Genomic DNA, 27800 nt, shown 5'->3' on the forward strand with positions numbered 1-27800 from the left:
TCAGCATAGTTTATGTTTTTTCCTTTATTTCTTATCCGTGCGTGCGTGCGTGCGTGTGTTTTCAACCCAATCTTTTTATATTTATCATTGTCATATGTTTGAAACAAAGTGATACTTTGGAGCATCAATTTCATAATGTTATTTGATCAAAAGTCTCTGTACATCTTTTTCCTACAACAGATGGGCTAATTTTTTTTTCCCTTCCAACACATTTAAATAAACCTTTGGTACATTCAAATTTTACCTTGATGTACTTTTATCTTATTGTCGCATAGAGTCGGACACGACTAAAGTGACTTAGCAGCAGCAGCATTACCTCTAATACCAAGTTGCATCAACTGATACAGTCACATTTTATGCATCTTTGTTTTTCTCAAGGCGCCTGATGATTGTTTCAAACAGACTTTGGGTGTCTTTTGTAAACCTAATTTTATCATTCAAGCAAGTTTGTTCTTAATATTGCTACAGTATTAGCAACACTGTATCTCTACTTCAAGGATCACTATGCTGCTGAGATTGTAGAACTCCTCTCCAATTAATTTTCTATTAACAAAACTAGAGTCCTAATTTGTAACAATCAAAATAGAGGTATGTTCACATTTTCTTAAGGAAACTCAGGGCTCAGTGTTATGTACAAACTTCATAAGAAAAACTACAATTGCTCCTCAGTATAAAACTAAATTCCTAGTAAAGTGGAGCTATCGCCCTGCTTAACGCTTCCTGGCACATCTACCCACAGCCAAGACTATCACACTTGTCTTGATGAAAGTCAAGTATTTAAAAACAGTTATTTTTCTCTTTAAAAACTAGCTTTATTTAAAAGAATCTAAAGCATAACACTAACAGGAAACAAATTTACAATACATATTGTTCAAGAAAGCCTGCCATACATAATTTCAACTAATAGTAGGTCTATATACTGGTAAATAACATTCTTTATACAATGCACAAATGACATTTAGCATGATCCCTGAAAAGAACAGCCAACAATAACACAGACTGTTTTGATAGAACCTCTACACATCTTACTACTTACCTATAGAATAAAAAACTAAAATGTGGAAGATAAACTCCAATTTTAAAATTCTAGCAGATGTTTAAGGAAAAAGAATGAAGATGAAATTAGTATCTTAAAAAGAAAAATGAAAACTGGCTTACCATTATTTACAGTAAGTATTTAGAATTGAGAATTATTTGGTTTACTAGTTGGAAGCCAAACTGCCCATTATCTACTGCATTCAGTTACCAAGCCAATTTTATTTCTCTGAAAACTGAAACCTGCACGTTAACTACATAAACAAAATAAACAAATAAAAAATTACAAATAAAAAATTTGGGGGTAACCTAGTCATTTCATACTTTATTCAAATTTTTCCACAAAGCAATTCATGAATCATTTAATACGAATACTTCTTTAAAACTCTATGATTAAAACAGAAACAGATCCAGTTCTAAAAGACTGTATATGAAGTACCAGGAAAAGTAAACTAACATATAAAATAAAAGAAACCCATGAAAACGTTGAGTATTCAAATAAAATATAATGGGATTATGACACAGTATGGCATCTGGAATTTTAAGAACTGAATCAGATTCATTGCTATGTCCGTTCTATCAATAGCTGACAATCAAATGTATGATACATACCAAAACAACCATGCCAAAAATGACAACATCAGTAGACATTAACCTTGTAATATACATCACTGATATAGTAAAATCTTATCAATTCAGGATAGTTTAAATTGATAAAAGTCTGAAATTTTGAATATTTTAAAAAGATATGCAGTTTAAGCACTCACAAGCATTTTTTTCTGTTAAGTGTGTAATTTCAAATATGCAAATCTTCAAGTATTATCTATTATAATTATTTTGGGTACTTGATGACAAAAGAATGCTTTTAAACTACTATTCTGAAATAAATGCTTATAAAAAGCTAAAAATTTTTTCAAGATTAAACATTTTTCTTTAAAATCTTATCATTTTAATTAACAAATCTTTTCATCAGAGAGCACAAACACCAATCAAGCCCTGTATCAATGGTTACAAATTCTAACTAGAGGCATTTCATGTTACTTTAATAAACAGCTTCTCAATAAATGAAGATTACTAATACTATTTATTTTGATTATGGTGGAGTAAATGATATCTTTCTTGGTTGGAAGACATTAAAATAAGTTCAAAGTTTAGTATATAATTTTAATGATACAGGCTAAAAAAAATCTAATATGCACTCAGTTAAGATAATTCCTTAGTAAATTATAACTGTAAGATCAAATTTTTAAGAAGTATTTATTATGAGTGTTTCTAGGAACCGCCAATACCAAATTTTATTCCTCTCTTCCAGTTCAGACATCAGGCCATCTATTAATACTAACCCATAAATACTGATGTCTCACATACTTCATAGAGTAGCTTAAACATATCAGCATAAGAAATAATTAGTATTACATAGTAATTTCCTTTGCCATAGGAATAAATGTTGGACAAAGTCTGGAAACATTTTATTTTCCAATTTGAATTACAGTAATTTTGCCACAGATCACAGCACTAATGCATGTGTTACTTTAAACATGCTCTAAGAACAAAACAAAAATTTACTGCAAAAATACATGTCACCAATGTGGAACACACTCAGATTTGTATAAAAGTACTGAACTAATATCCCAAAAAGAGGTATATGTAAGCAGTACATAAGGAAGAAATAGTTTTAATATGAAACAGTCATTTAAGTCACATACATCATGATAAGAAGCAGGACTTTCTTTTATAAAAGGTATTTTAACTAACAAGCAACATCATCTACATCACCTACAGAACAAGAAAAGGACAGGTATTTAGAATTTTTATAATTACAAATAATGTGTTTTGACAAAATATGACATAAGATGAAGCTTATCCATTGGGTTTCATTAAGTTTTCAACGAAAACTTCCTTCCCTTTACTTGCCCTAGACCACTTGTCTTGGCAAATACTAACGCCATCCCTAGTTCCTTTACTCCAGGGGTGCCTCTAGGCTCCCATCACTGTACCAAGAGTTGGAAATACACAGATGTGACATCCATACTACTTTATAGGATAAATGGAATACAGGAAATGGGGAAGTTACTGAAATTTGGAAATGAGAAGGAAATCTCTGAGTTCTGAAGTAGAGAAAAAGAAATAGTGAAAAGTCTCAAAGGAAATTGGGAAGTACTCTCAAGGTATCGATCTAATAAAAATACTGCTTTCTATGGTGCCTGAAATATGGTCGTACTGTCTGAAATCTAAGATTCATTCTGCATAAAGTCTTTAAAAAAAAAGAGAAATTTAATCCCATGTTCTTCACTTTGTTCAAAACTTATTGGAAAATACTTTCCCCTTAAAAATCAAGCCAACCATAGCCAACAAAGAAGTGTGAATTCTGAGGAAAGATATGAAATTTTGAAGTACAGAACATCCAGGAAGGGAAAAGGCAGGCTGGTTCCTAGAGCATTCCACTGGAGAATTTAGGATGGTAGGAGGGCAACTTGGAAACACTCACACCAAAGAACTTAACCTTCCTGTATCCAATCAGGAAAAGGTAAGACCTCTCCTTTCTCCTTCCTACATTGATTGGTTCTCCTAAAGAAGGAGCACTCAGCATGATACTATTGGCTAACTATATGATGGTTTAAATAAGCCTTTATGAGCTTCACTAAGAATCTAATCATCTTATAGAGAGTTCTAAATCACTATTTACAAATGAACTTTGGGAATCTGGATGCTTTTAATTAAAAAGATCTTAAATAACAAAACACTCATGCATATGAAACCTCTATACACTGCAAAAAAGAAATCAAAAAACTCTCTCGAGCTCCTTTTAAAAATCATTGCTTATATATATATATATTTACTATTAAATACAATCACTATGGCATGTTGAATAGTAAGTACTAGCACTCAGTTTGTTCATGACAAACAAATTTGGAAGAGTATTAAAAGAAAACTCCCGGTATTTTACCTGGATGATTAAAGTCAGCAGATATCAGGGTGACCTATTATTGCAGTTTTTTTCCTACCACTAGGAAGAGTTGGGAATCCAAACACATACACACACAAATTGGATTTCTTATATTGTGTTCATCTAAGAAGAATAAGCACTAGTACAAGAAAATCTTCAGTTTTATGTACATAATCTTCTAGTTTGGATAACAAGAATCATACTAGCAGTACTCTAAAGTATTTCACACACAAGGAAAACACAGATCACAAATCTAATTCTAAGCACTCTATCTGAAGAATAATTTATTTTTCTTTTACAAGCTAAATTATTTCTGTATAAGTGAGTCCAGTAGCATCTAGAAGCAAGTGGTTCAAGAATTCTCTCGTGAAATGAACAAAGCAAGTTCTGAGAAAGGAACTGATGTTTTAAAACTTTCTATCAGTTGAGGGAGCCAGCTGCTGATAGCCAGGCTGAATTCTGGCAAAACTTGAGAATGTAAGAGAAATCCCAAGATTTCCTGCTCAACTGCACCTATGTGTGTCCTTGTATACATGTGTGCATGTGAGATGAGGTCCTTTCAGTGAAGGAAGAGGATTACACTAAAAAAGGTGTGATGTTACTAGAAGATTATGCATTTCATTCCCTCTTTAAATATTCTGAAATTTAGGGCAACTGGTCACTTGCATTATGAAAGCCACATCAATTTGTGTAACAGTCTTCTTTGAGTCATATTAGGCAAATTAATATCTGGCCTTCTTAAAGTTCATCACTTCCCTACCAAAAAGCCTCTAGAAAACTTTTGACAGTGTTATATAGAGACAAATGTAGAACTAGTAAGAAAATAATTCAAATAGATGAAAACATTCATCAGTTATGATTACAGTTTGCCTGTAATTCATTGCTGGAATCAACCATGGTTTTTTTCTCTTTTGGATATTTAACAGATCCTTATCTAAGTAAGTAAGGTGTTCTTAAGACCTAAACACATGAACAAATTCACTTGTTTGTAAAATTTTAAAAACAATTATTTGGAAATGGAAAATAAAAGTCACATTATAAATCAAGTATTTTTAGACTAATTTGAGAGAGGTTATTTCCTTTTCACAAAACAACTAACTAATAACACTGTAAGCAACTGAGGGCTTTAGAAATGGCTTCTCACCAGTTTTAGCAATGAGCGCAGCGAGTACTGTGTTAACTCCTGAGGACACTGGAAGGTTCTACTCAGTATCTAACTGTACTCATTTTTTTTAAAATCACCATCTGATGCTAGAACTGGGTTTATAGCATGCAGTGCATCATATCTTAAAAAACAGCACTTACTGGGATTTCAAAATCAACACAACTAGATCCTTAAACATTTAGAAAATAACAAAAGCTACAATGTAAGCAAAATATGATCTTCAAATATGCTACTGAACAATCAAATGTCAAGAGTCAGCCCAGTGTACTGCATTTTAATCTGCTTCAACTGGTTAAATTTTCACATAAAGGAGTACCTAGTATGAGTTTATATCATTTCATTTCCTAAAACTATAAAGATATTTATCTTACAACTATACTTCAAATATTTTGTACTCACCTCTAACTAGTCACAGGTAAATGGAAAAAACCTTATATTACCTTGTACCATATGAAATTGCTGTTTTTGTTGGTCACAATTAAAACACTATTTAAAAAAATAAGTTTTATTCAATCAAAATACGCATCATGAGCATTAATAATTTTCTTCTAATAGGATATTAAATATTTCATTTTTATAAAATTCATCATTTGCTAAGTTGTACAAATTGTTCAAACCCTCCAATTACTGTTTCTCAATTGGAGAATATGTAGTTTCTTAGAAAAAGCTCCAAACGATGAGAACTACACCAGTTCATTGGATAAAGTTCCGGTGACTATGCTGGAAACGCCAGAATCGAATAATTCAATTAACTTTGCGTTAGTGGCTTGTGACATGTGATGCCAGTGCAGTCATGTAAAAGTGTCGGTTCATGTTTACTAATCAAAGGGCATATAATCAAAATTTTCAAGCGTAATTTAAGTTTCTTGGCAATATTGCTGCTGCCGTCATTTCACCAAGGTTTAAATGGTTGTCACTATCCCTCTTGCAGATCACCACACAGTCTTCAGATTTGGTCACAACAGTAATGATGGTTCAAGTTTGGGAGCTTTACCAACATCCAACCATTGTGTAAATTGCTATCAACTGCTATATAGAATCCTTTATTTGGGTCACAGGTTTTGATCCACTCCAAAAACAGGTTTCTGTTGTTTCAAATCTTAATGAGTGTACCTCCAACTGTCTCCATTCTGGATCTTCTTTCAAGAGAATACCTTTAAGTCTATTTTTACACTCTCCCCAGCCCCAGCAGAAACTTGTGTCTCCTGCAGGGTCTCAAACGGTTGTGAGTAAGCTCTCACCTTGGCTCTTAATTGATCTTCACTTAAAATGGATTTTGAACTCCTGTGAGGCTCATTTTTAAATTCAGATCCCCAGAACAAGATTTTTCAAACCACCACTGAGTAGTTCTTCTGCCAGCAGAGCCCTGGAAGGCCAAATTCATTTTCCTATGTCCCAGTTTGAAATGATATTAAAAAAAGTATTCACAATTCTTCTGAGAATACTGTATTATTTATTTCTCTGGAAAACAATAACAAAACAACTCAATAATCAAGGAAAATCAAAGAGTGAAGAGCATAATATTGTTATATTTCTAAAGAGCACAACTAAAAACACCCTTTATGACAACTCTACTAATTGTAGTCAATTTTCAACTGATCTTACGTTAGCAATTTCATGTGGTACAATCCACAAGTTAATCAACAAATATGTACTGAACATCTACTATATGCTAACATCTGTCTTGTATCTGTACAAACAGACATCCTGGAAAGACTGACTTGATAATATGAAAGTCACTAATTTCAGAAACACCAGTAAGGGAGAAATCTGTTGTCATACTCTACTATTTGTTAGAAGATCCATAAAAATGTATGCTTTCATGTTTTAGTTACATATATTCTTTCTGAAAACACATTACATGGATTCTCAAATATTCTTTGAACTAAATGTTTAATTTGATATTGCCGAAGTTCAGCAGTGAAATACACTTGACCCTTGAACAATAGGAAGCTAGGGGTACCAATCTCTTCACTGTCAAAAAATTGCATACAACTTTACAGTCAGCCCCCAAAACTGTGTTTCCCTATCCTAGGATTTAACCAACCAAGGGTCATGTAGTACTATAGTATACGTTTACAGAAAATCAGTGGACCTATGCAGTTCAAACTTGTGTTGTTCAAGGGTCAACTGACACATTTTTCCACGATTGTAACTTTTAAAAAAGTAAAAACTTGCCTACGTTTGCTATACATTATCTTGAAGCTTCAAGAGGCTTTTATGTTTAACAACAACTAAAATTTATTTGTATAGTACTTTCTAATGCACCCCCATATACATTATTCTTATTTAAGATAGCAAACAAGACAATACAAAATACACCCTAGCAATGAAGTGGAGTATTAATAAAAACTAAAAGGTAAATAATCTTTTCATGTACGCATTTAGAAAAATTATGTAAAACATAAAAATCCTATGTCACTGACCCTCTGTAATACACAGAGGGTGGGGAAACACCAAAGTGAATGCCTGTTATTAGGCATCACTGCCCACTGCAGGTGGACCGAATGTTTCTCTAGTGCGCATTAACTGGACATCTTTGTCAGCCATACAGGTATCACAGCCCCATACTGCTGACGCTTCTGCTGTTAGGAGGCCATAAGCTGTTTCGGTCATTCCAGTGCAGATCCGATGAAACCATTTCTGACAAGAGGCTTCACATAAGATGGCATCCTGATCATCATTCACTTCATTTGTACAAATTCCACAAGGATACACTGGGTCAGAAGAAGAATGCCCATGGCGGCTTGGGTGGAGAGCAGATTTATTGCTTTTCTCAGTGGTGCATGCATCTGTGGCACCTCTAGGCTGTCGTGGTTTACTCTGTGTCCCGTTTGCATGGCTGTTGTTTGTAGCTTCAGTGCTACTCGAACGGCTATTCTCTTGACTGACATTGTTTCGATTCACATTTTTTAATTCAATATTATTCTGATTCACTGTGTCATCCATGTTTAAGTGAGGTGGATGAGCAGAGGAGTTTTGATTTGTGTTTTTGGTAGCTCCTTGATTAAAGTCTTGTTTTGGGGGTGGTGCTTTTGCTTGACCAAAAGTGTTTGGGGGAGGAATAAAAGAATGATTAGATTCTAACGGAGAACTAAAATTGGAATTACTTCCAGGGACAAAGTTAGATGCCAAGTCAGGGTTAGATACTTGGCTAGCATTTTGCGGAGGAATCTGATTGAAGTTTTCAGCAGGATTTTGTCTAAAATGTTGATTAGGCATGTTGACATTCTGAGTCAGTGCATTATTGTAAGATGGATTTCCAAAACTTGAATTATCATGTGGCCCAAAGTTAAAAGCATGAGGTCGATTAAAACCCATGCCCAAAGGATTCTGAGGAAATGGGTGTGGCTGATTCCTGAGTGAGTAAGGACTACAGTATGGGGAAGACATTCTTGGAGGAACGTGAGGTGGCATTCTGAATGTGCTGTAGCCTCCAAAGCCCGGATAACCAGGGCCAAGATACGGATTTGATGAAGGCAGTGGTTTATACGAAATAGTATTGTAGTTGTCATCAAATGGATTAGCAGCCACTAGATGGTCAGAGTTTGGATTCGGTGGCGGAGCATACTCAGACAATGGAGGAAAAGAAGGCCCCTGAAATGAGAATGTAAAGTGAAATACATGTTTTTGATCAAAGAAGTCACAAATGTTAACATTTATGAACCCAGTTTTAGTTAAATTTCTTTTGAAGTGTTATGAAAATTTAATTCTTCACTTGACCTTTCAATTCCAAATAATGTTTATATTTAATTATATTTAATGATAAAAATATGTAGGTTTCTTTCATTTAAGAAAGGAAATACAGTATGTTTTTTTGAGCTCAAATCAATTATTTCATACTCCAGATGTATTCAGTCTTCAAAAGAAGCTTCATTACCATAATTTTCATTTAATATGCTAGCCTATAACTATAATCTTTCACTTAAAATTTTAACTAAAAATACCTTTACACCTCCAAATAGCTATAAAATTAAATAGCAGTAAACAGGACCTAAATATTTTTTCCTGGCTAAACTTCAGGGAGTGAAGTAGTCCCAAAGCACTATTTCTAGACCTCAGACTAGAAAAATTAACTGCCAGTTTCAGTCACACTGCAAGTTTAACAGTGTAGCCAAAATGGAGAAATGTAAAGTGTACACACTTTATACTCTTTATAACAAAAAGAGTGCTTCAAATTTATAGAGGATAAAACCAAGAAAGTCAGTATTTATAAATGTTTATTACGACCAAATATTATAGACAAAAGATGCTTTTTGCTCCATGTTACGTACATACATACTGATTTATTATAATAGTTGAACATTACTCCAGGTTAAACTTGTGTCCATATATTTTTAAATCTTTCCATAAAACTACAGGCATCTATTCCTTTGAAGTTAGATTTAAGAATAAGCATTTTAATTTATTTGCCTACATTTCCTTCTTGCAGTATTCACTCTAGGCCTACAGTCCAATAATAGCCATGAGTTGCAGAGTAAAAACTAACTAAATAAAAATACAATCACTGCAGAATTTACTACTAGGTTCAGAATGAGGATAGTAAACAAAATCCACGACCAAAGTTAAATTTACCTCATAGTGTGATCATATCAGTGAAGAAAAACTGTTAACAAAGAAAATGCCAATTTACCTGTGTATTTGTCTTGCGTTTTTTCTTATCTGGGCTTCCTAGTTGTACACCTGGTCCTCCTAACCCATCCAGTCCACTATCACCACCTAAAAATAAGTAAATACATCCAAATAATATTTCTATTCATACGTGAAATTTTATATCTTCCATACCATTATAGCTACCTGTTCATATGTTTTCTATTTTTATTAGATAAAAGTATTTATTAAGCTTTTATTATCTTTGTTCTTCAAAAAGCCTTCCCCATAATCTCAGCCAGAGTCATTCACTTCTACTCCCACAGCATTGTTTTTTAATTTTTTTTTTTTCAGTAAAAAAGTAAATCTCTATATTACCCTCAAACCTTCAGTCATTTGGTTTCCTATTCCTGAAGCAAACACTGTTGCTAGTTTCTCTCCACCTTTCCAAAGATAATCTAGATTAATTCTAGTATATCTCTAGGGAGTACAAAAACGATGGCATGTTTAGTATGGAACAATGGTTTGTACCTTGCTTTCTTACTTGGAAATCATTCTATGCCATTACATATAGAACTGCTCCATTCTCTAACAACTGAGTAGTATTTCATAGTATGATTATACCATAATTCATTAAACTAGTCTTCTCCCTATTGATGGATTTCAATTGTTTCCAAACCTTTGCTGTTCTGCAATGAAAATCCATGTATAAATGTCTTTACACTCATGTACAAGTCATTCCTAGAACTAGAATTATGGCATCAAAGGTATATGACTTTTAATTCTGAAAGGTATTGTCAAAATACAACAATGAATGTGGGCATGATTTTCTCAATATGACCAATTAAAAGCAAAAGCTTGACGATGTTAAAAAGTAAGTTTATCATGGAACTTTTTTCCATTAAAAAAGCACATTTTTCATTATAGAGAATTCTGAACATATACAAAAGCAGACAGAATAAAATTATGTATACATATATGTAGCCATATAATACATATTTATAATAGAATAATAAATAAATTCAATGGGTTGACAGAAGATTACAGGAGACTTGCTCATACATGTGGATTCTAAGAAAGAGAAACTTAAACTGAGACATAACGATGACAACAAATGTGAAGAGCAGAACAATAAGCCTGCAGGCAGAGAGAATAAATAAAAAAGGAGCATGAATGTGTCTGAGACATTTAAAAGAGGCCAGTGTGTTACGGGACTCTGGAGAGTGCCTTCAGAAGAGGCTGAAGAGACACACAGGGACCAGATCATTTTAAAGTGTTATGGACTGATTACTGTATCCCCCCACAATTCCTACATTGAAGCCCTAACCCTAATTTGAGAGTATTTGGAGATGAGGGGTTTGGGAGGTAATTAGGGTTCTGCTAGGTCACAAAGGTGGGTCCCTTAGAAGTGGCCTTAGAAGAAGAAAAAGTGATTGTCCTTTCTCTCTCTCTCCCCTTCCCTTCCTTCATCCCTCATGTATACACTGGGAAAGACCATGTGAGGACACAACAAGAAGATGGGCATATACCTACAAGCCAGGAAGAAAGCTCTGACCAGGAACTGACAAACTGGCTGGCACCTTAATCTTGGACTTCCTAGCATGAGACTGTGAGAAAATTAACTTCTGTTGTTTAAGCCAACCAGCCTATGTTGTCTTGTTATGGCAGCCCAAGCTGACTGAGATACAGAGCCTTGTAGTTTATGATAAGGAATCAGGATTATATTTGGAGAACAGTGGATGATCATTTAAGAATTTCAAACAGGAAAGTAACACAATTTGTGTTTTTAAAAGATTACATTAGCATTTGTGCTGAGAATAAACTGGTGATGAGAATGGGGTCAGAGCAGTGAGACCTGTAATATCTTCACAACAGCAGTTCAGGGAAAGAAATGGTACATGGTAATAAAGAGAAATCAGCATGCTGGCAATAGTCCCACACATAACAAAACGCAAAGCAGATTTCTGTAAGGGCTATTTAGGACAAGTTTAAACACTCTGGAGGTAAAAACTATGGCAAACAATAACAAAATTTTAGTAAGGATTCTGGATGTTAAATTAATATTTAAACACCAAAAGCCTTCATATGTAAAAACCACAACTAATTAGAAGATAAAGTAGAAGAAAAGTTTTCATTTTCAGAAACAAAACTAAACTAAAATAACTAGCAATAAATTTAAGAAATGTGCAAGACCAGTATGAATAAAAACTTTTTTAAAAAAGCCCTATTGAGGGACAAAGATGAAGTCTTCTAATGAGTGGAAAGGTACTCCCTGTTCTGGCTAGTCATCTAGAACAAAATAACACTGTTTTTCTTTAGAGCACATATTATCCCAGATAGCCTGGTTGTGCCCTCCTCAGAGACATCAGCACTGAGTCACTAGTCCCATCCTCTAACCCCATGGGCATGTATATCAGTCTAAGCAGCACCCCCTTCTCAGAGACTGGATTTTAAACTCCACAGGGTCCCTCTTCTGAGTGGACATATTTTTATAATTCCAACTCATGGGGAGCTTCTTCCATAGTTGTTACCTCTGTAAAATCTTTAGTATTCTATTTTGCCAGTTTAATATCTGTTAGCAATACTTTATATCAAATTCTTTACGTTAAAAATAATTGGTATAGTTTCTGCCTCCTGATTAGACCCTGACTGATACATAGCTCAAACCCTACCAGCCAGAAACTATCATTACTCCTAAGTTAACATCAGTCCAGACTTTTAGCTTACTATCTACCTACCTACTTTCACTCCTGTGTATAAAGTGACAGTTATATCTTTACAAAAATGGGATATTTTTAAATAAAAACATTAAATGTTAACTTATTCAAATTTAATAAGGAAAAAGAAACAAGTTAAAATGATGAATATGCTAAATGTTTCTTCATCAAAAGAGAATTCTCTAAGGCTAAAACATCAATAAAAACATTAAAAAACATTAAAAACATGATCTTTCTTTTTTCTTTAAATAATGTTGACAACTTCTGCATTGAAAGTTGAGGGCTATATAAATCTTTCCTTCTTCCTTTTTGTTCTGTAGGTTATGGTTTCTTCATCTTCTGCATGCTGTTTTTCTTTTTCTTCTCTATGTGTGTTAGTTCATTAGATTGCTATAGTATGTCTGAGTAATTACCATGTTTTTATTTTTACCTTGTAACTTTGCCCAGACCTTTTAAGCTCTGATTTAATGTATGTGACTTTGACCCTTTTATTCGTATCTAAGGTTGTTTGCCTGGCTTAGGTGGTTTTCTTGGTTTAGGTGGTATGTATCTAATCATATGATGTTTTTCCTTTACATTATTTTAATGTTAAACCTAGCCTGACATTCCTAGAATAAACCCAATATGAAAGTTACATTTATTAGACTGGATATTCTCTTTAAAATGTTTGCCTATCTTAGTAAGGTTATTAACCTATTGTGTTTCCTTGAAACATCCAGGCTCTTAATTTTGAGGTTTTGTTAAATGCATATCTACCTATTTGTAGGGTGCAGTAACCCACTCACATTAGAGTATTCCCTTGTGTTGTCTTATTCACCTTGTATCCCTAAAGGCGTCTTTTCTGTCAGAGAGTCCTCTAAAAACAACAACAAACCTGTTTTACTCGTTTTTTTCCTCACTCGAAAAAGTGAGACAAAAAGAACACTCATTTAATTTGCTTTTCTCCAGACTTGGGGTTACTAGTGAGAATTCTCAAAATTTTGTAAATCAACAACAGCTCCCAAGAGGAAGGGGCTGTTTTAGAAGCCTAAAACAGTGATTCAGATTTCAGACTGTTCCAGATTTACCTTACTGGGCTGTGCTACTTCCCTTGTTTGTTGCTGACATTTTTTGCCGTTTTTTGTTTTTTTTTTTTTAACTGTTGTGGTTCATTTCACTTGAAATTTAAGAAAAGACTCTGTAGGTTTGTTATAGTATCTTATCTTAGAAGTTTCTATCTAACTATATCTATGTTCATTCACTTAATCTTCATAACAAACCTATGAGGAAAATCATCCTCATTTGAAAAAAGAAACAAAGAGAAATGAAATTGTAAAGGTATGGGCCATACCTCTGGTAAAAAGCAGCTCTGAGATCTGAAACTAGGATTTGTTTTCTTTCGCTTTTAGGTGTGTAATTCAATGGGTTTTTGTTTTGCTTTTAGCATATTCACCACCACCAAGGAGTGTAACTATCACCATATTTAATTCCAGAACACTATCATCATCCCAAAAAGAAACCATGTACCTGTTAGCCATATAATATGTGGCTCTGTGTTTGGCTTCTTTCACTTAGCATAATATTTTCAAGGTTCAACCATGTTATTTTATGCATAACTACTGCATTCTTTTTTATGGCTGAACAACATTCCACATTATTTTTATCCAGTCATCAGTTGGTGAACATCTGGGTTGTTTCTATTTTGAAGAAACTATGAATAATGCATTTATGTATACATTTTTTTAATGAATGTGTATTTTCAATTCTCTTGGGTATACACCTAGGAGTGGAGTTGCTGAGTCATGATATCTCTATGTTTAACATTTTTAGGAAACACTAAGCTGTTTTCTACAGTGGCTGCATCATTTTATGTTCCCCACCTTGGAAGTCGGAGGGTTCTTATTTCTTCATATCCCCCCCAAGATTTATTTTGTTTTTTTTTATTTTAATAGTGACTTTAGTGAGTGTGAAGTGGTATCTCCTTGTGCTTTTAATTTGCATTTCCAAAATTACTACCCTTCCATGTATTTATTGATCTTCTTTGCAGAAATGCTTATTTAAGTTCTTTGCCTATTTTTTCACTTAGATTGTCTCTTCTGTTATGTTTTAAGAATTCTTTACATATATATTAAGGATACTAGAATCTTATCAGATGTAAAACACGTTAAGTTTTTAATTTTGGTGAAGTCCAACTTATTTATTTTTGCTTTGTTGCTTAAGTAAAACTAAGTTTATTTAGTATCTAAAATATAAGTTTGCCTTCCAGAAATCATATACATATAATGTCTTCCTCAATGGCCCACAAAAGGCAAAAGTGGAAACCTCTGGCTCAAACTAAAGAACTCCTATCTTAGTATAATCTATAAAAAATATTGAATCACTATGTTGTACACCTGAAACTAATATAATATTGAAATCAACTATACTTTAATTTAAAAAAACTACAAACTGGGAAAGATAAACACATTCACTGAAATAAAATATAGTTGACCATTAAAAATTTTTTAATAAAAAAATAATAAAGGGAATCTTTCAATTCTAATTTGACATGGTAATCCCACTTGAGTAGATGGTAAGTAAAGCACTAAGACAGATCCAGTTCACTCCTTAAGGTCATTTATTCAAAATCAGATGGTTCAAGAATGACTAAACCTCTTATTAATATATAACTTTCGGTAACCTATATAAAATGAACTAATGAGTTCATATTAACAATTTGCATGCAGTTTCCCATAACAATATATACTAACATACTGAACAGAGAAATGTATTGTTCTTGAATCTGAATACCTAGAAATTCTGTGGAAAAGAATTGGCACTGGGCCTGAGGTAAAATAATAAAGTGACTATATAAAGAAACAAAGGGGCCAAACATCAAAGCCCTGTCTTTCCTAACATTTTTATGGGTACTTCATTATAACAAAAGTGTAAATAGAAAAAGGTAATGCTTAATAATAAGAATTCACTAATACACCCAAAAAAGATGTCCTTTTCATTATAGGGGACTGGAATGCAAAAGTAGGAAGTCAAGAAACACCCGGAGTAACAGGCAAATTTGGCTTTGGAGTATAGAATGAAGCAGGGAAAAGGCTAATAAGAGTATTGCCAAGAGAACACACTGGTCATAGCAAACACCCTCTTCCAACAACACAAGAGAAGACTCTACACATGGACATCACCAGATGGTCAACACCAAAATCAGACTGAGTATATTCTTTGCAGCCAAAGACGGAGAAGCTCTATACAGTCAGTAAAAACAAGACGGGAGCTGACTGTGGCTCAGATCATGAACTCCTTATTGCCAAATTCAGACTTAAAGGAAGTAGAGAAAACCACTAGACCATTCAGGTATGACCTAAATCAAATCCCTTACAATTATACAGTGGAAGTGAGAAACAGATTCAAGGGACTAGATTTGATAGACAGAGTGCCTGATGAACTATGGACAGAGTTTCATGACACTGTACAGGAGGCAGTGATCAAGACCATCCCCAAGAAAAAGAAATGCAAAAAGGCAAAATGGTTGTCTGAGGAGGCCTTACAAATAGCTGTGAAAAGAAGAGAAGCAAAAGGCAAAGGAGAAAAAGAAAGATATACCCATTTGAATGCAGAGTTCCAAAGAAAAGCAAGGAAAGATAAGAAAGCCTCCCTCAGTGATCAGTGCAAAGAAATAGAGGAAAACAATAGAATGGGAAAGACTAGAGATCTTTTGAAGAAAATTAGAGATACCAAGGGAAAATTTCATGCAAAGATGGGCTCAATAAAGGACAGAAATTGCATGAACCTAACAGAAGCAGAAGATATTAGGAAGAGGTGGCAAGAATACACAGAACTGTACAAAGAAAATCTTCATGACCCAGATAATCACGATGGTGTGATCACTAATCTAGAGCCAGGCATCCTGGAATGTGAAGTCGAGTGGGCCTTAGGAAGCATCACTATGAACAAAGCTAGTGGAGGTGATGGAATTCCAGTTGAGCTATTTCAAATCCTAAAAGATGATGCTGTGAAAGTGCTGCACTCAGTATGCCAGCAAATTTGGAAAACGCAGCAATGGCCACAGGACTGGAAAAGGTCAGTTTTCATTCCAATCCCAAAGAAAGGCAGTGCCAAAGAATGCTCAAACTACTGCACAATTGCACTCATCTCACACGCTAACAAACTAATGCTCAAAATTCTCCAAGCCAGGCTGCAACAGAACGTGAACCGTGAATTTCCAGATGTTCAAGCTGGATTTAAAAAAGGCAGAGGAACCAGAGATCAAATTGCCAACATCCACTGGATCATGGAGAAAACAAGAGAGTTCCAGAAAAACATCTACTTCTGCTTTATTGACTATGCCAAAGCCTTTGACTGTGTGGATCACTACAATCTGCGGAAAATTCTGAAAGAGATGGGAATACCAGACCACCTGACATGCCTCTTGAGAAATCTGTATGCAGGTCAAGAAGCAACAGTTAGAACTGGACATGGAACAACAGGCTGGTTCCAAATAGGAAAAGGAGTACATCAAGGCTGTATATTGCACCCTGCTTATTTAACTTAAATGTAGAGTACATCATGAGAAACGCTGGGCTGGAGGAAGCACAAGCTAAAATCAAGATTGCCGGGAGAAATATCAGTAACCTCAGATATGCAGATGATACCACCTGTATGGCCGAAAGCAAAGAAGACCTAAAGAGTCTCTTGATGAAAGTGAAAGAGGAAAGTGAAAAAGCTGGCTTAAAACTCAGCATTCAGAAAACTAAGATCAGGGCATCTGGTCCCATCACTTCATGTCAAATAGATGGGCAAACAGTGGAAACAGTGGCAGACTTTATTTTGGGGGGCTCCAAATTCACTGCAGATGGTGACTGCAGCCATGAAATTAAAAGACGCTTGCTCCTTCGAAGAAAAGTTATGACCAATCTAGACAGCACATTAAAAAGCAGAGATATTACTTTGCAACAAAGGTCCATCTAGTTAAAGCTATAGTTTTTACAGTAGTCATGTATGGATGTGAGAGTTGGACTGTGAAGAAAGCTGAGCGCCGAAGAATTGATGCTTTTGAACTGTGGTGTTGGAGAAGACTCTTGAGGGTCCCTTGGACAGCTAGGAGATCCAACCAGTCCATCCTAAAGGAAATCAGTCCTGAGTATTCATTGGAAGGATGATGCTGAAGCTGAAACTCAATACTTTGGCCACCCTATGCGAAGAACTGACTGATTTGAAAAGACCCTGATGCTGGGAAAGATTGAAGGCGGGAGGAGTAGGGGACGACAGAGGATGAGCTGGTTGGATGGCATCACTGACTCAATGGACATAACTTTAGTAAATTCCAGGAGGTGGTGATGGACAGGGAGGCCTGGGTCCTTCAGTTCATGGGGTTGCAAAGAGTCAGACACAACTGAGGAACTGAACTGAACTGTTTAATACATTAGTCTCTTCTAGCACATATAAATTCCTTTTTTTCACAGCATTATTAAGACTACTGAATAGCTGTAACTTTTTCTATTAAAATACTGTAATTTAAAGATGAACAAAATGTACTCCACCATCTCTGTTCACTTTTAAAAACTTTAATAATAATTTCTATATTTACTGTAAGGCAAAACTCTGACATTTGGAATCACTTAAATAAATTCCATATTTTCAAGTAATCTGTGAGCAAAGCCATCTAAAATTCTTTCTTGAAAATTCAATTTTATAGTATTACTTTTTTATTTAAGAGTCTAATATTTTCCTCCATAAAACAATCCTTCAAGTTCCCACTGGTTTCTGTTGCCCCACTGATTATTCATCTAAAAAGTTAATGATGCCATTTCCAATGGCTTGACTCTTGGCCTTACCTAGGTCCCTCCCATCACTGTCTGTAATAATGCTGGTTCTGTCATTTCCATGATGTAATAAGTCATGTTAAATCAGATTCATGCTCATTGGGGCTAATTAGAACATAAGCTACCAAGAATTTCTGTAATTATTACTCCTTAGAAATGAAATTGCAAGGCCAAAATCCAGAGGAAGGGAAAGTAGTGGTTATAGAGGTAGTTATTTACGTTATCTTAATAACTTGATGCCAAAGCTTCTCTCTATCTGCTCTACATTCTGCAAGGGAAACCATGACCATTTCAGACAGAAGTTGAGAGCCGTGGGGCACGGGACCAAGAAAAGGGGAACTTCCAAAGCTTGTTGTAACAATGGCTACTCTCATCCTTTTGTTAATTCTTGAACTTCTTAATCTCATCTCTTCACTCCTACCTGCCCAGTGCCCTCCTAACGCACAAGGGGCAGAGAAGTTGGAAAGAGTGTTGTCCACAATAGAGAAAGAAACCTCTCTCATCCTAAGAAAGTAAAAGAAATTTAATCCATATATTATCACCCTTCATTATGTCAATCAATCTCAATTATCAAAATAAACTTTTACCTTTTATGTAGATCTGGAAGCTTATTTCTCTCCTTATCGTCTTAGGGGAGTTTCCAATCTATTAAATGAAGCTATTTTTTCCCATCTAAAGACTCTACAAATTAATGATTTTTATATGAAACTCATTTATAAGGATAAAATCATTTTTGTGTGTGTTAGTCACTCAGTTGTATCCGACTCTTTGCAACCCCACGGACTATACCCTGACAGGCTCCTCCATCTGCGGGATTTTCCAGGCAAGAATACTAGATTGGGTTGTCATTTCTTTAACCAGGGGTCTTCCTGACCCAAGGACTAAACCCGGGTCTCCTGCATTGCGGGCAGACACTTTACCATCTGAGCCACAAGGGAAGCCAAAGTGAAAGTCACTTAGTAGTGTCTGACTCTTTGCAACCCCCATAGACTATACAGTCCATGGAATTCTCCAGGCCAGAATATGGAGTGGGCAGCCATTCCCTTCTCCAGGGGATTGTCCCAACCCAGGGATCAAACCCAGGTCTTCCATACTGCAGGGGGATTCTTTGCCAACTGAGCCACCAGGGAAGTATTTGTAAGCACTTTTTATTTCTTAAAGAGTGGATTTTTTTATTTTTTAAAGAGTGCATTATTTACTTTAGGCCTCTTATGGTTTTTTCTTGGTCTAGGTACAACTTCTTTATTCTTTAGGTTTAAGACTCGATCTATTTTGGCATCAGGTCTTTAAAGGGAGCAAAGACATTAGTCTTCTACGTTGGATAGTAGTGTGCTTCATATATTTTAAATTTTCTGTTATTAAACTCATTCTATTCACAATTATGGTTTGGTATGTGATAGTAACTATTCTCATAAGTAATGTGACTACATTATTTTAAAAACATTTTTGTTGTTGTTCAGTAGTGTCCAACTCTTTGTGACCCCATGGACTGCAGCATGCCAGTCTTCCGTCCTTCACTATCTCTCAGAGTTTGCTCACACTCTTGTCCACTGAATCGATGATGCCATTCAACCATCTCATCCTCTGTCACCACCTTCTCCCCTTGCCCTCAACTTTCCCAGCATGAGGGTCTTTTCCAATGAGTCGGTTCTTCGCATCAGGTGGCCAAATTATTGGCTCTTCAGCATCAGTCCTTCCAATGAGTATTCTAGTATTTTTCTTTACACCGACCTGCTTCAGCATTATTCCAAGTGTGTATTTTAATATGGGAATGTAATAGAATAAGTTTGTACGCTAGACCAATTGATTGAAACCAGGTTTTGTCCTCCAAAATTCTTATGTTGAAATCCTAATCTCAGTGTGATGGTACTACAAGGTGGGGGTCTTTGACAGGTGATTAGGTCAAGTGGGCTCTGTCTGCCCCTATAAAATAGACCTAGGAGAGTTTCCTCACCCCTTTCCATATTAGGACAGAGTAGGAAGACTTGTCTATGAACCTCGAAGTAGGTCTTCACCAGACACCAAGTCTGCTGGCTTCTTGCTTTTAGATTTTCTAGCTGTTAGAAATCTAAAAAATAGGACTTCCCTGGCGGTCCAGTGTTTAAGAATCTGAATAACAAAGCAGGGGACATGAGTTTGATCCCTGATCTGGGAAGAATCCACATGAATGCAGGGCAACTAAGCATGTGTATCACAACTACTCAGCCTGTGCGGGGTGACTACTAAAGTCTGTGTGCCCTACAGCCTGTGCTCTGCAACAACAGAAGCCGCTGCAGTGAGAAGCATGCACACTGCAACTAGAGTAGCTCCTGTATGCCACAACTAGAGAAAAGCTTGTGTACAGAAACAAAGATCCACCATAGCCAAACATAAGTAAATAAAAGTTTTTAAAAAAAGGACAGTAAGAAATAAAATATCTGTTGTTTACAAACCACCCAGTCTACGGTATTCTGTTACAGCAGCCCAAACAGACTGAAACAGTACCTAATACATTGCCTGGCACAGAGCAGACACTCAATTGCTAGTCCTCAGTTTTCCTTTAAACTTTATCACTAGCATACCTCACTTCAGTTTCTGTAGTATTTAACATCCTATCAAAATATCTAATAACCAGTAGTGATGACACAATTCCTGGACAGTCAAATATCAGTTTTTCATACCAGCACAGAAATCTAGCATATAACGTCAGTTGGATGTGAGCTTCTTAGCCAAACAGCTTTATCTTCACCTGAAACACACACTTTTATAATACTGGTCTCTACTATGGAATGGAAACATTGTGAATATGTGAATATAGTGTTACATGAATTCCATAAAGCATTTGGCAAAATGGCTTTATATGACTGAAATGAAAAACACATTATTTCCTTTTCGAATGCAAGGCAGAAAGTGTCCACTATATGATGCCTCAAACCTATATCAATCTGGGCATGTAATAAATATTAAATTAAGAAAGCCCTCAGCCTCAGTCATTTAAGTTTTCAAATATTTGTGGCTCTGTGCCAGCTGTTCTCCCCAAACTAACAATCTTTGCATTAGGCGGTGCATGAAGTTTAAGGCTGCTCACAAAGGTAAAGCTTGGACGGGTGTGTGGATGGTGTCCAAGTGGAAAGCTGACTCTATATAATTACACCTCTAATAATGGGAGGTCTCAATGGAGCTGATTCTTTGAGGATGGGTATCTTACCAAAGTTAGGAAAAAGAAGAAGACATGCCTAGCAGAAGGAACAGAATGTGCAAAGAAAATGTAAACCCAAGAGAGCTCATGACATCTAGAGAGGAAATGTGAATATTTCAGAAAGGCAGCATGGGAGACAAGGATGAACATTTCATGAATATGAAGGATGGAGGACTAAGTGGTAGGCCTGGGTCAAATAAGAATATAGGAATGTTGGATTGGGTCAATATAAGAAGGTTGGATTTTCATCAGAAATGCAATGGGAAATCAATTAAGAATTTTACAAAAAAGAGTAATGTGACTAAACTGTGTTTGGGGAGCACTATGTGGCTAGGATTTGAGGCCCCAGAATTTACGTTCTAGCTTTGCCACTTACTAGCTGGGTAGACTTGAATATGGGCTTCCCAGGTGGCACTAGTGGTAAAATTCCTGCCTGCCAATGCAGGAGACACCAGAGGCGCAGGTTCAATCCCTGGGTCAGGAAGATTTCCTGGAGGAGGAAATAGCAACCCCATGGAGAGGGGAGCCTGGCAGGCTACAGTCAATGGGGTCACAAAGACTCAGACATGACTGAAGCAACTTAGCAGGCAGACTTGAATATGTTACATTACCACATGTTACTAAACCTCTCTGAACATCAATTCCTCAACTGTAAACCTAGAATAATAACATAACTTACAGGGTTATTGAGATGATTAAGCAAGATGATCCATTTAAACTACTTAGAAAACTGCTTGGTAAGTACTTAATAAATGGTAGCTATTTATCACCAGCAGTAAGTAGCAATGTGGAAAATGGGTTAAAAAAGACAAAATGGGTCACTGAAACCAGTGACAGGGCTAGTGTAATAATCAAAGAGATTAGCAAAATCTGAACTAAAGAAGCTGTGGAAAGACTAGGAGATGACGGGTGCAAAACAAACTAAAGAGACAGAATATCTAGGACTCTGGCACAGTGCTGAGTTGCAGTGGGGGATGGGTTTGGGTTACTAAATAAATTATATTTATCAAGTTAGGGAATATGGGAGAAAGAGCATGCTGAAGGTCTCACAGACACCTTTCATTCCAGTTGTTAACAACAAAACCCATTTATCGCTCCCTCATAAATGTATTCTTTTATTTATCTGTGACAACATTGTCTTCTGTTTTCCTCCTCTATCTCTCTGGCTACTCCTTGGCATTCTGTTTTTCAGGGCCCTCTTTTCCCTCTTATCTCCTAAATATTAGTGTTCCCAAAGTAGCTTTCCTCAATGCTTTTTTCTTCTAACTTTTCACTCTCTTGGGTAAGCTCATCTACTCGCAAGGCACCAAATTAATATTAACATGTTTACTGATAACTTCCAGATCTCTATTTCTGGCTCAGACCACCCACCTCAGTTCCAAACCATGTATATCCCCTGCATATTCTGCAACATCCCACGGGGATACTCATTCAATGTGCTGAAAACCAAACTTGCTTTCCTGACACCCTGCCTAGTACTTGCTTATGTTAATTAAAAAATAAAAACAACAATCCCCCTCAAAATCCTGTCCTTTAGATTTTCTCTTACTGGTTCTTTCCCTCAGTTCTATGACTATGTAAATTATGCTTACTATTCTATCTTATTCCAAATCTTCCATACACTCCTGTTATCAAGATGGTCTGTAATTTTTTTTAGTACCATCTACCTTGTATGCTTCTGTGACATTTCTGTGTTATCATGCCACTCTAAAATACATCCTCACCTCTCCAATGTCATTTCAACTCTGGTTAAAAGCTTTTCACCTGAGGGTGTACAGCTTTTTAAAAGCAGATAGCTACTTAAATCACTTTTGCCTCATGACTAGTGAAATTTCTACTAAAGAACTATCATTTATTCATAGTCTAGATGGAATTATCTTGATACTATATAGTGTTCAGCACAGTTCTGACATGAGTCATATAATGTCAGCTGTATTAATTTTTCCACACAAAACCAGTAATAAATCAGAGAGAATTGTATTTGAAACAGTAAATGTGACATTTATGTAAAAAAAATAGCATTTCATCTGAAATGAATGCTTCAACTTCCTTCTTCATCTCTAAATTTGCTTTTCTTCTTCATTTTCTCTTTAATTCTCTAAGAGTAACTCTTCATTTGCATCCTTGATGCTATTCCTTCTCTCATATGCAGAAACTTGATTTATGAGGATAGGAGCCTTGTCTGTTTCATGCCCAGCTTCCACAACAGCGAGTACCTAGCACACAGCAGATATTTTTTTCAATGTACTGAATGCTTTATTAACGAATTACCCTCTTTTTCTGTTGCTTTTTCAGTTTCTCCCCTCTTCCTCTAAAGCAGGTCCTTCTGTTGGTCTACTAATATGTCTATCATTTTTCAAGAGATAAAAAGTAAACAAAGAGAACCCATACAAACTTTATCTTGACTCTTTCCAATCTATTGGCTACGTATTTCCTTCTGCCACCAAGCTTCTTTCAAATCACATCTTCACCACTTAATACTCAGTACTTTGAAATGTGGTTTTCTCCCAAAAGTGCCTTCTCAAAATCATCACTAAGTTCCTAGACCTTCTTCTCACCCCTCATCCTCCTTGCTGCTCTTTCTACAACATTTAAAACAAAGGAACACCCACTGCTTCTTAAAACTTTCCTCCAGGAGGCCTTCCTTGACTCCCTTAAAGAGGGGTTATATGTTTATTTGTCCATAGATGATCACAGCACTTATCACGCTGTTTGTAAATGATTACCTTTCAGTATCCCAGACTACACTAAAAGTTAGTGAAGACAAGCGTTATGTCTTCTTATCAATGTATTCCCATTGTCTATCCAATAAATATTTGTTGAATAAATGAACGAGTATTGTCATCAGATCAACACCTAAGAGTGCTAAGAATACTGGATAACAGGACTGTTGGTTAAAATAAGGATGATGTTAACATTTTAAGGGAAAAGGGCAAGTAAAAATTGGTGGGAGGGACTATGGACAGTCTGAAAGCAGCATGAAGATATGAAAGAGTTCCTTCATGTATTCACTCGTTCACTCATTTAGTATCTCCTGTGAGCAAAGCAGTTAGGGAAAAAATAGAAAAATAAGATATTGTACATATCCTCATGGATCTGTCTTTCAGTCAAGGGCTGAGGGTTTGGGAGCTGATAAGAACTGGTAGGAAATATAAGAAAGATACTCTGCCACTAAATATGAACTCTGAATCTAACATTAAAATATCAGGACAAATTTGGAAAACTTCCAATCCACTTCCTCTGGTCCACTTACTTATCAGAATCTAGGTCTAACAACAGCAGTTCTCAAACTTTTGTGAACATAAGGACCACCAGCAGAGCTTATTAAGATGCAGAGAAATCTCTCAGAAATCCTAATTCTGTGGGTCCAGGAAGCTACATTCTTTATAAGCATCCTAAGGGATCATGGTGCTTTAGGTCTACAGAGTATACTATTATAAAGTCAAGTCATTTATGTTGTCCTAATTTTGCCATATCTGAGTTACAGCTATAATATTATTTTCTAATAATTCTTCTAAATTTAAATATATATATAGGTCTCTCTATAGACAGACATATGTAGAGATATATGTATAGACAGATACACATATATATGCATATCTAAACATACACAGATACGTAGAGCGCTCTATCTACCTATATATGTCTGCCTATCATCTATATCTTAGCCTTATCCTCAGCAAGAGGTCTGATGACTTACATTTTTTATACACATGAAATACATAACCATTAAAAAGTCTGTCTATGTATATCAATGTATGGAGAAACAGTTTGAGAAGCACTGTTCAAGAGATTATGTTCTGCAAACACCACATTCTTATAAGCAGTCAGATGATACAAATTATAACCAAAAGCTTCAGGGCAGTGAAGTTCAGCAGAACTGTGCTCCAAAAGAGCTCATGTAGATATACTGTACCTTTTATGGATTATAAAATAATTTTAGAATGCTTTAAAAATTAATGTTCTAATTAGTACAAAACGACTTATTATAAAAACTCCTCTTCATATTGGCTTTTTATTTTAAAAAGTGCTTTGTCTTTTATTCTGGTACTTAACTCTCACAGTATTCTTGAGCTGACACCTGAGTGAACTCCCAACATCTAAGTTAAAACCCGCAGTTGTAACAAAGACAGATCTGTGCTCTTGACCCACAATGAAATACTCATCAATTTTATTTAAAATTACATTTGATTAAGACTGACAATTGAATTCAAAGGTATAAACTTGATAACGATTTCTTTTCCTTCAAGCCCAAAGTAATTTACAATAATAGGCAAAACAATATGGTACACACATCAAAGAAATAACTATTTCAGAAAGTCTACTCCTTAAAGGCTTGGCAACAACGCATAACCACAAAGAGAAAAGTTGAAATAGGAAATCTTCACCGAGAGAAAGAATGTGCTGATGTTAAGCCTGTAAAAACAATATTCTGCTCTAAATTATGTTTTTGCTTAAATGGTTAAGAAAATCAATCTCTATCTAAATTCAAGTGATGTTATTTGGATTCCACATTGTCACTGTGTCTCAAGCCAGTTCTACAGATTTAATCTCTAGTCACAAGGAACAAAAACACAGATGAATGGCTGCGGCCCTCAATCTCTACATCACTTAAATCAACTGGAAATTTACCTTACTACTGATTTATAAAGCACTTTATCTGTCTGGATGAAAGGCTTATTACAATAGCCTCCTAACTAGCCTCCCTTGTGAGCCTTGTTCTCTACAGTCTATTCTCCACACAGCGGCAAGTAAAAAGCCAAGTCACATCAGTCACTCTCCTAGACAAAACCATCCCACACCTATCTCAGAGTGAAAGCTAAAGGAAAATCTTTCAATGGCTCACAAGACCCCCAATACACACTGCCCCTATCCTTCAGCTCAGCTCACACTACTGTCCGTTTGCTCACTCCATGGCACTTACAAGAGTTTCTATGCAGCTGCTTGAGCACACTAGGCAAATTCCAGACCCAGGGCCTTTGCACTGGCTGTTCCTCTTGCCAATACTGCTATTCCCACGCCTATCCACAGGGCTCTGCTCTATCACTTCCTTTGGATCTTTGCCAAACTTCATCTTCCAGGTGAGCCCTCTCATAAATAATCACTACCTCCCCACCCCCATACATACTTTCTAACCACTCTCCCTGCTTTGATCTTTTCCATAGCACTTACCATTTGACATTCTATACCTTTCATTTGTTCAACATTTGTTTACCCCACGAGTTTGAATTCCTGGTGGGTGAAGATGGTCTTTTTGCTTTGTTCACCGTGGTATCCCAGTGTCAGAAACAGTGGGGAGCACAGAGTAGATGTTCAATAAATATTTGCTTAATGAGCAAACTGTATGACTTCAACTTTAGGACTTTCAACCTTAACCTTATTGAACGCTAGAAATAAAGAGCTGGAGGACACTCCCCAAATTTCGAGACGGCACTTGACGTCTGAACTTATAGGCAGTATCTTTTGTTTGGCGCACGTTCCCTCTGATATTTCTTAGTAAGGCAGCAGGGAAATTCCTAACTCGTGTGCGAGGAAGAAGCCAGCCGACCCGACCGTGTGTACAACTGATTTGGGGCGACTTACTTCTTATCCATAAGCCAATAGAGGAAAGCGTTTTGAATGAATATAGTTTTTCCTCTCCTAAGGAAAATAAGCTGCATGTTTGCTGCCTTTTGGAGGGTTTGAAGGGGGACCGGGAGAGACGCGAAGGCCCGGCACACCTTCTGCAAGAGCGTCAACTCCAGTGCGGTCCAACTTACTTTTCTGTGGGGGGTAGGCATCGTTCGCGGTCTCTGCCGGGGGTGTTTCTTTCTCACCCTCTGAGCTGCCTATTGTGCTGTCTCTGGCCAACGAGGTAAGGTGGGCGAGAAGCGGGGTATGAAGGGATGCGGAGTGCGGCTTCAACTGCCTCCTAACACAAAGTCGGGGCGCCCAGGGCCCGGCGCGGGGGTCTTGGGGGCGGGCGAGCGCCGGGGCCGCGCGCCTTCGACCGCAGCCCGGGCCCCGGGGCGCAGGCGGGTCGCGGGCTGCGCGGAGTTAGGCCCGGACAGAGCCCCGTGGCCTCCCGGCGGCCGGGCACGCGGCCCCCGCGCGCCCCGCTCACCCCGCTTCCCTCAGCCCGGCGCCCTTCTCGGTTACCTCGAACTCTCTTCAGCGAAATGGGATCCTTCTCCTGTTCTGCTGACATTACAGACCGCAAAGCATGACTCCCCCCCAGGCCGCGGGAATTCGGTCTCTTTGATGCTGCGGCGGCGGCTCCTCCTCCTGCTCGCGGGGCCGCTGCGGCTGCGAGGCAAGCCTCAGAGCTGAGGCGCGGCCGAGGGCGGCAGGGACGCGGGCCGACTTTGCAAAGTTTGGGAGGAGGACGAGGCCT

The 27800-nt window shown here is 36.6% G+C and overlaps 1 protein-coding gene across 1 annotated transcript; it reads right to left on the minus strand.

The window, feature by feature from the left end:
• Window positions 1-591: 591 nt before the first annotated feature.
• On the minus strand, window positions 592-27759 carry PYGO1 (pygopus family PHD finger 1). The gene is made up of 3 exons (XM_055436180.2): window positions 27566-27759; window positions 9781-9866; window positions 592-8744 (listed from the first exon to the last, which is right to left on the minus strand). The coding sequence occupies exons 1-3, from the start codon at window positions 27612-27614 to the stop codon at window positions 7623-7625; spliced, it is 1257 nt and encodes a 418-aa protein (XP_055292155.1). The 5' UTR covers window positions 27615-27759; the 3' UTR covers window positions 592-7622.
• Between the last annotated feature and the right edge of the window lie 41 nt (window positions 27760-27800).

This window comes from Moschus berezovskii, chromosome 9 (genome assembly GCF_049115385.1).
Source record: "Moschus berezovskii isolate FMDL1 chromosome 9, NW_MosBer_1.0, whole genome shotgun sequence".
NCBI classification, from domain to species: Eukaryota; Metazoa; Chordata; class Mammalia; order Artiodactyla; family Moschidae; genus Moschus; species Moschus berezovskii.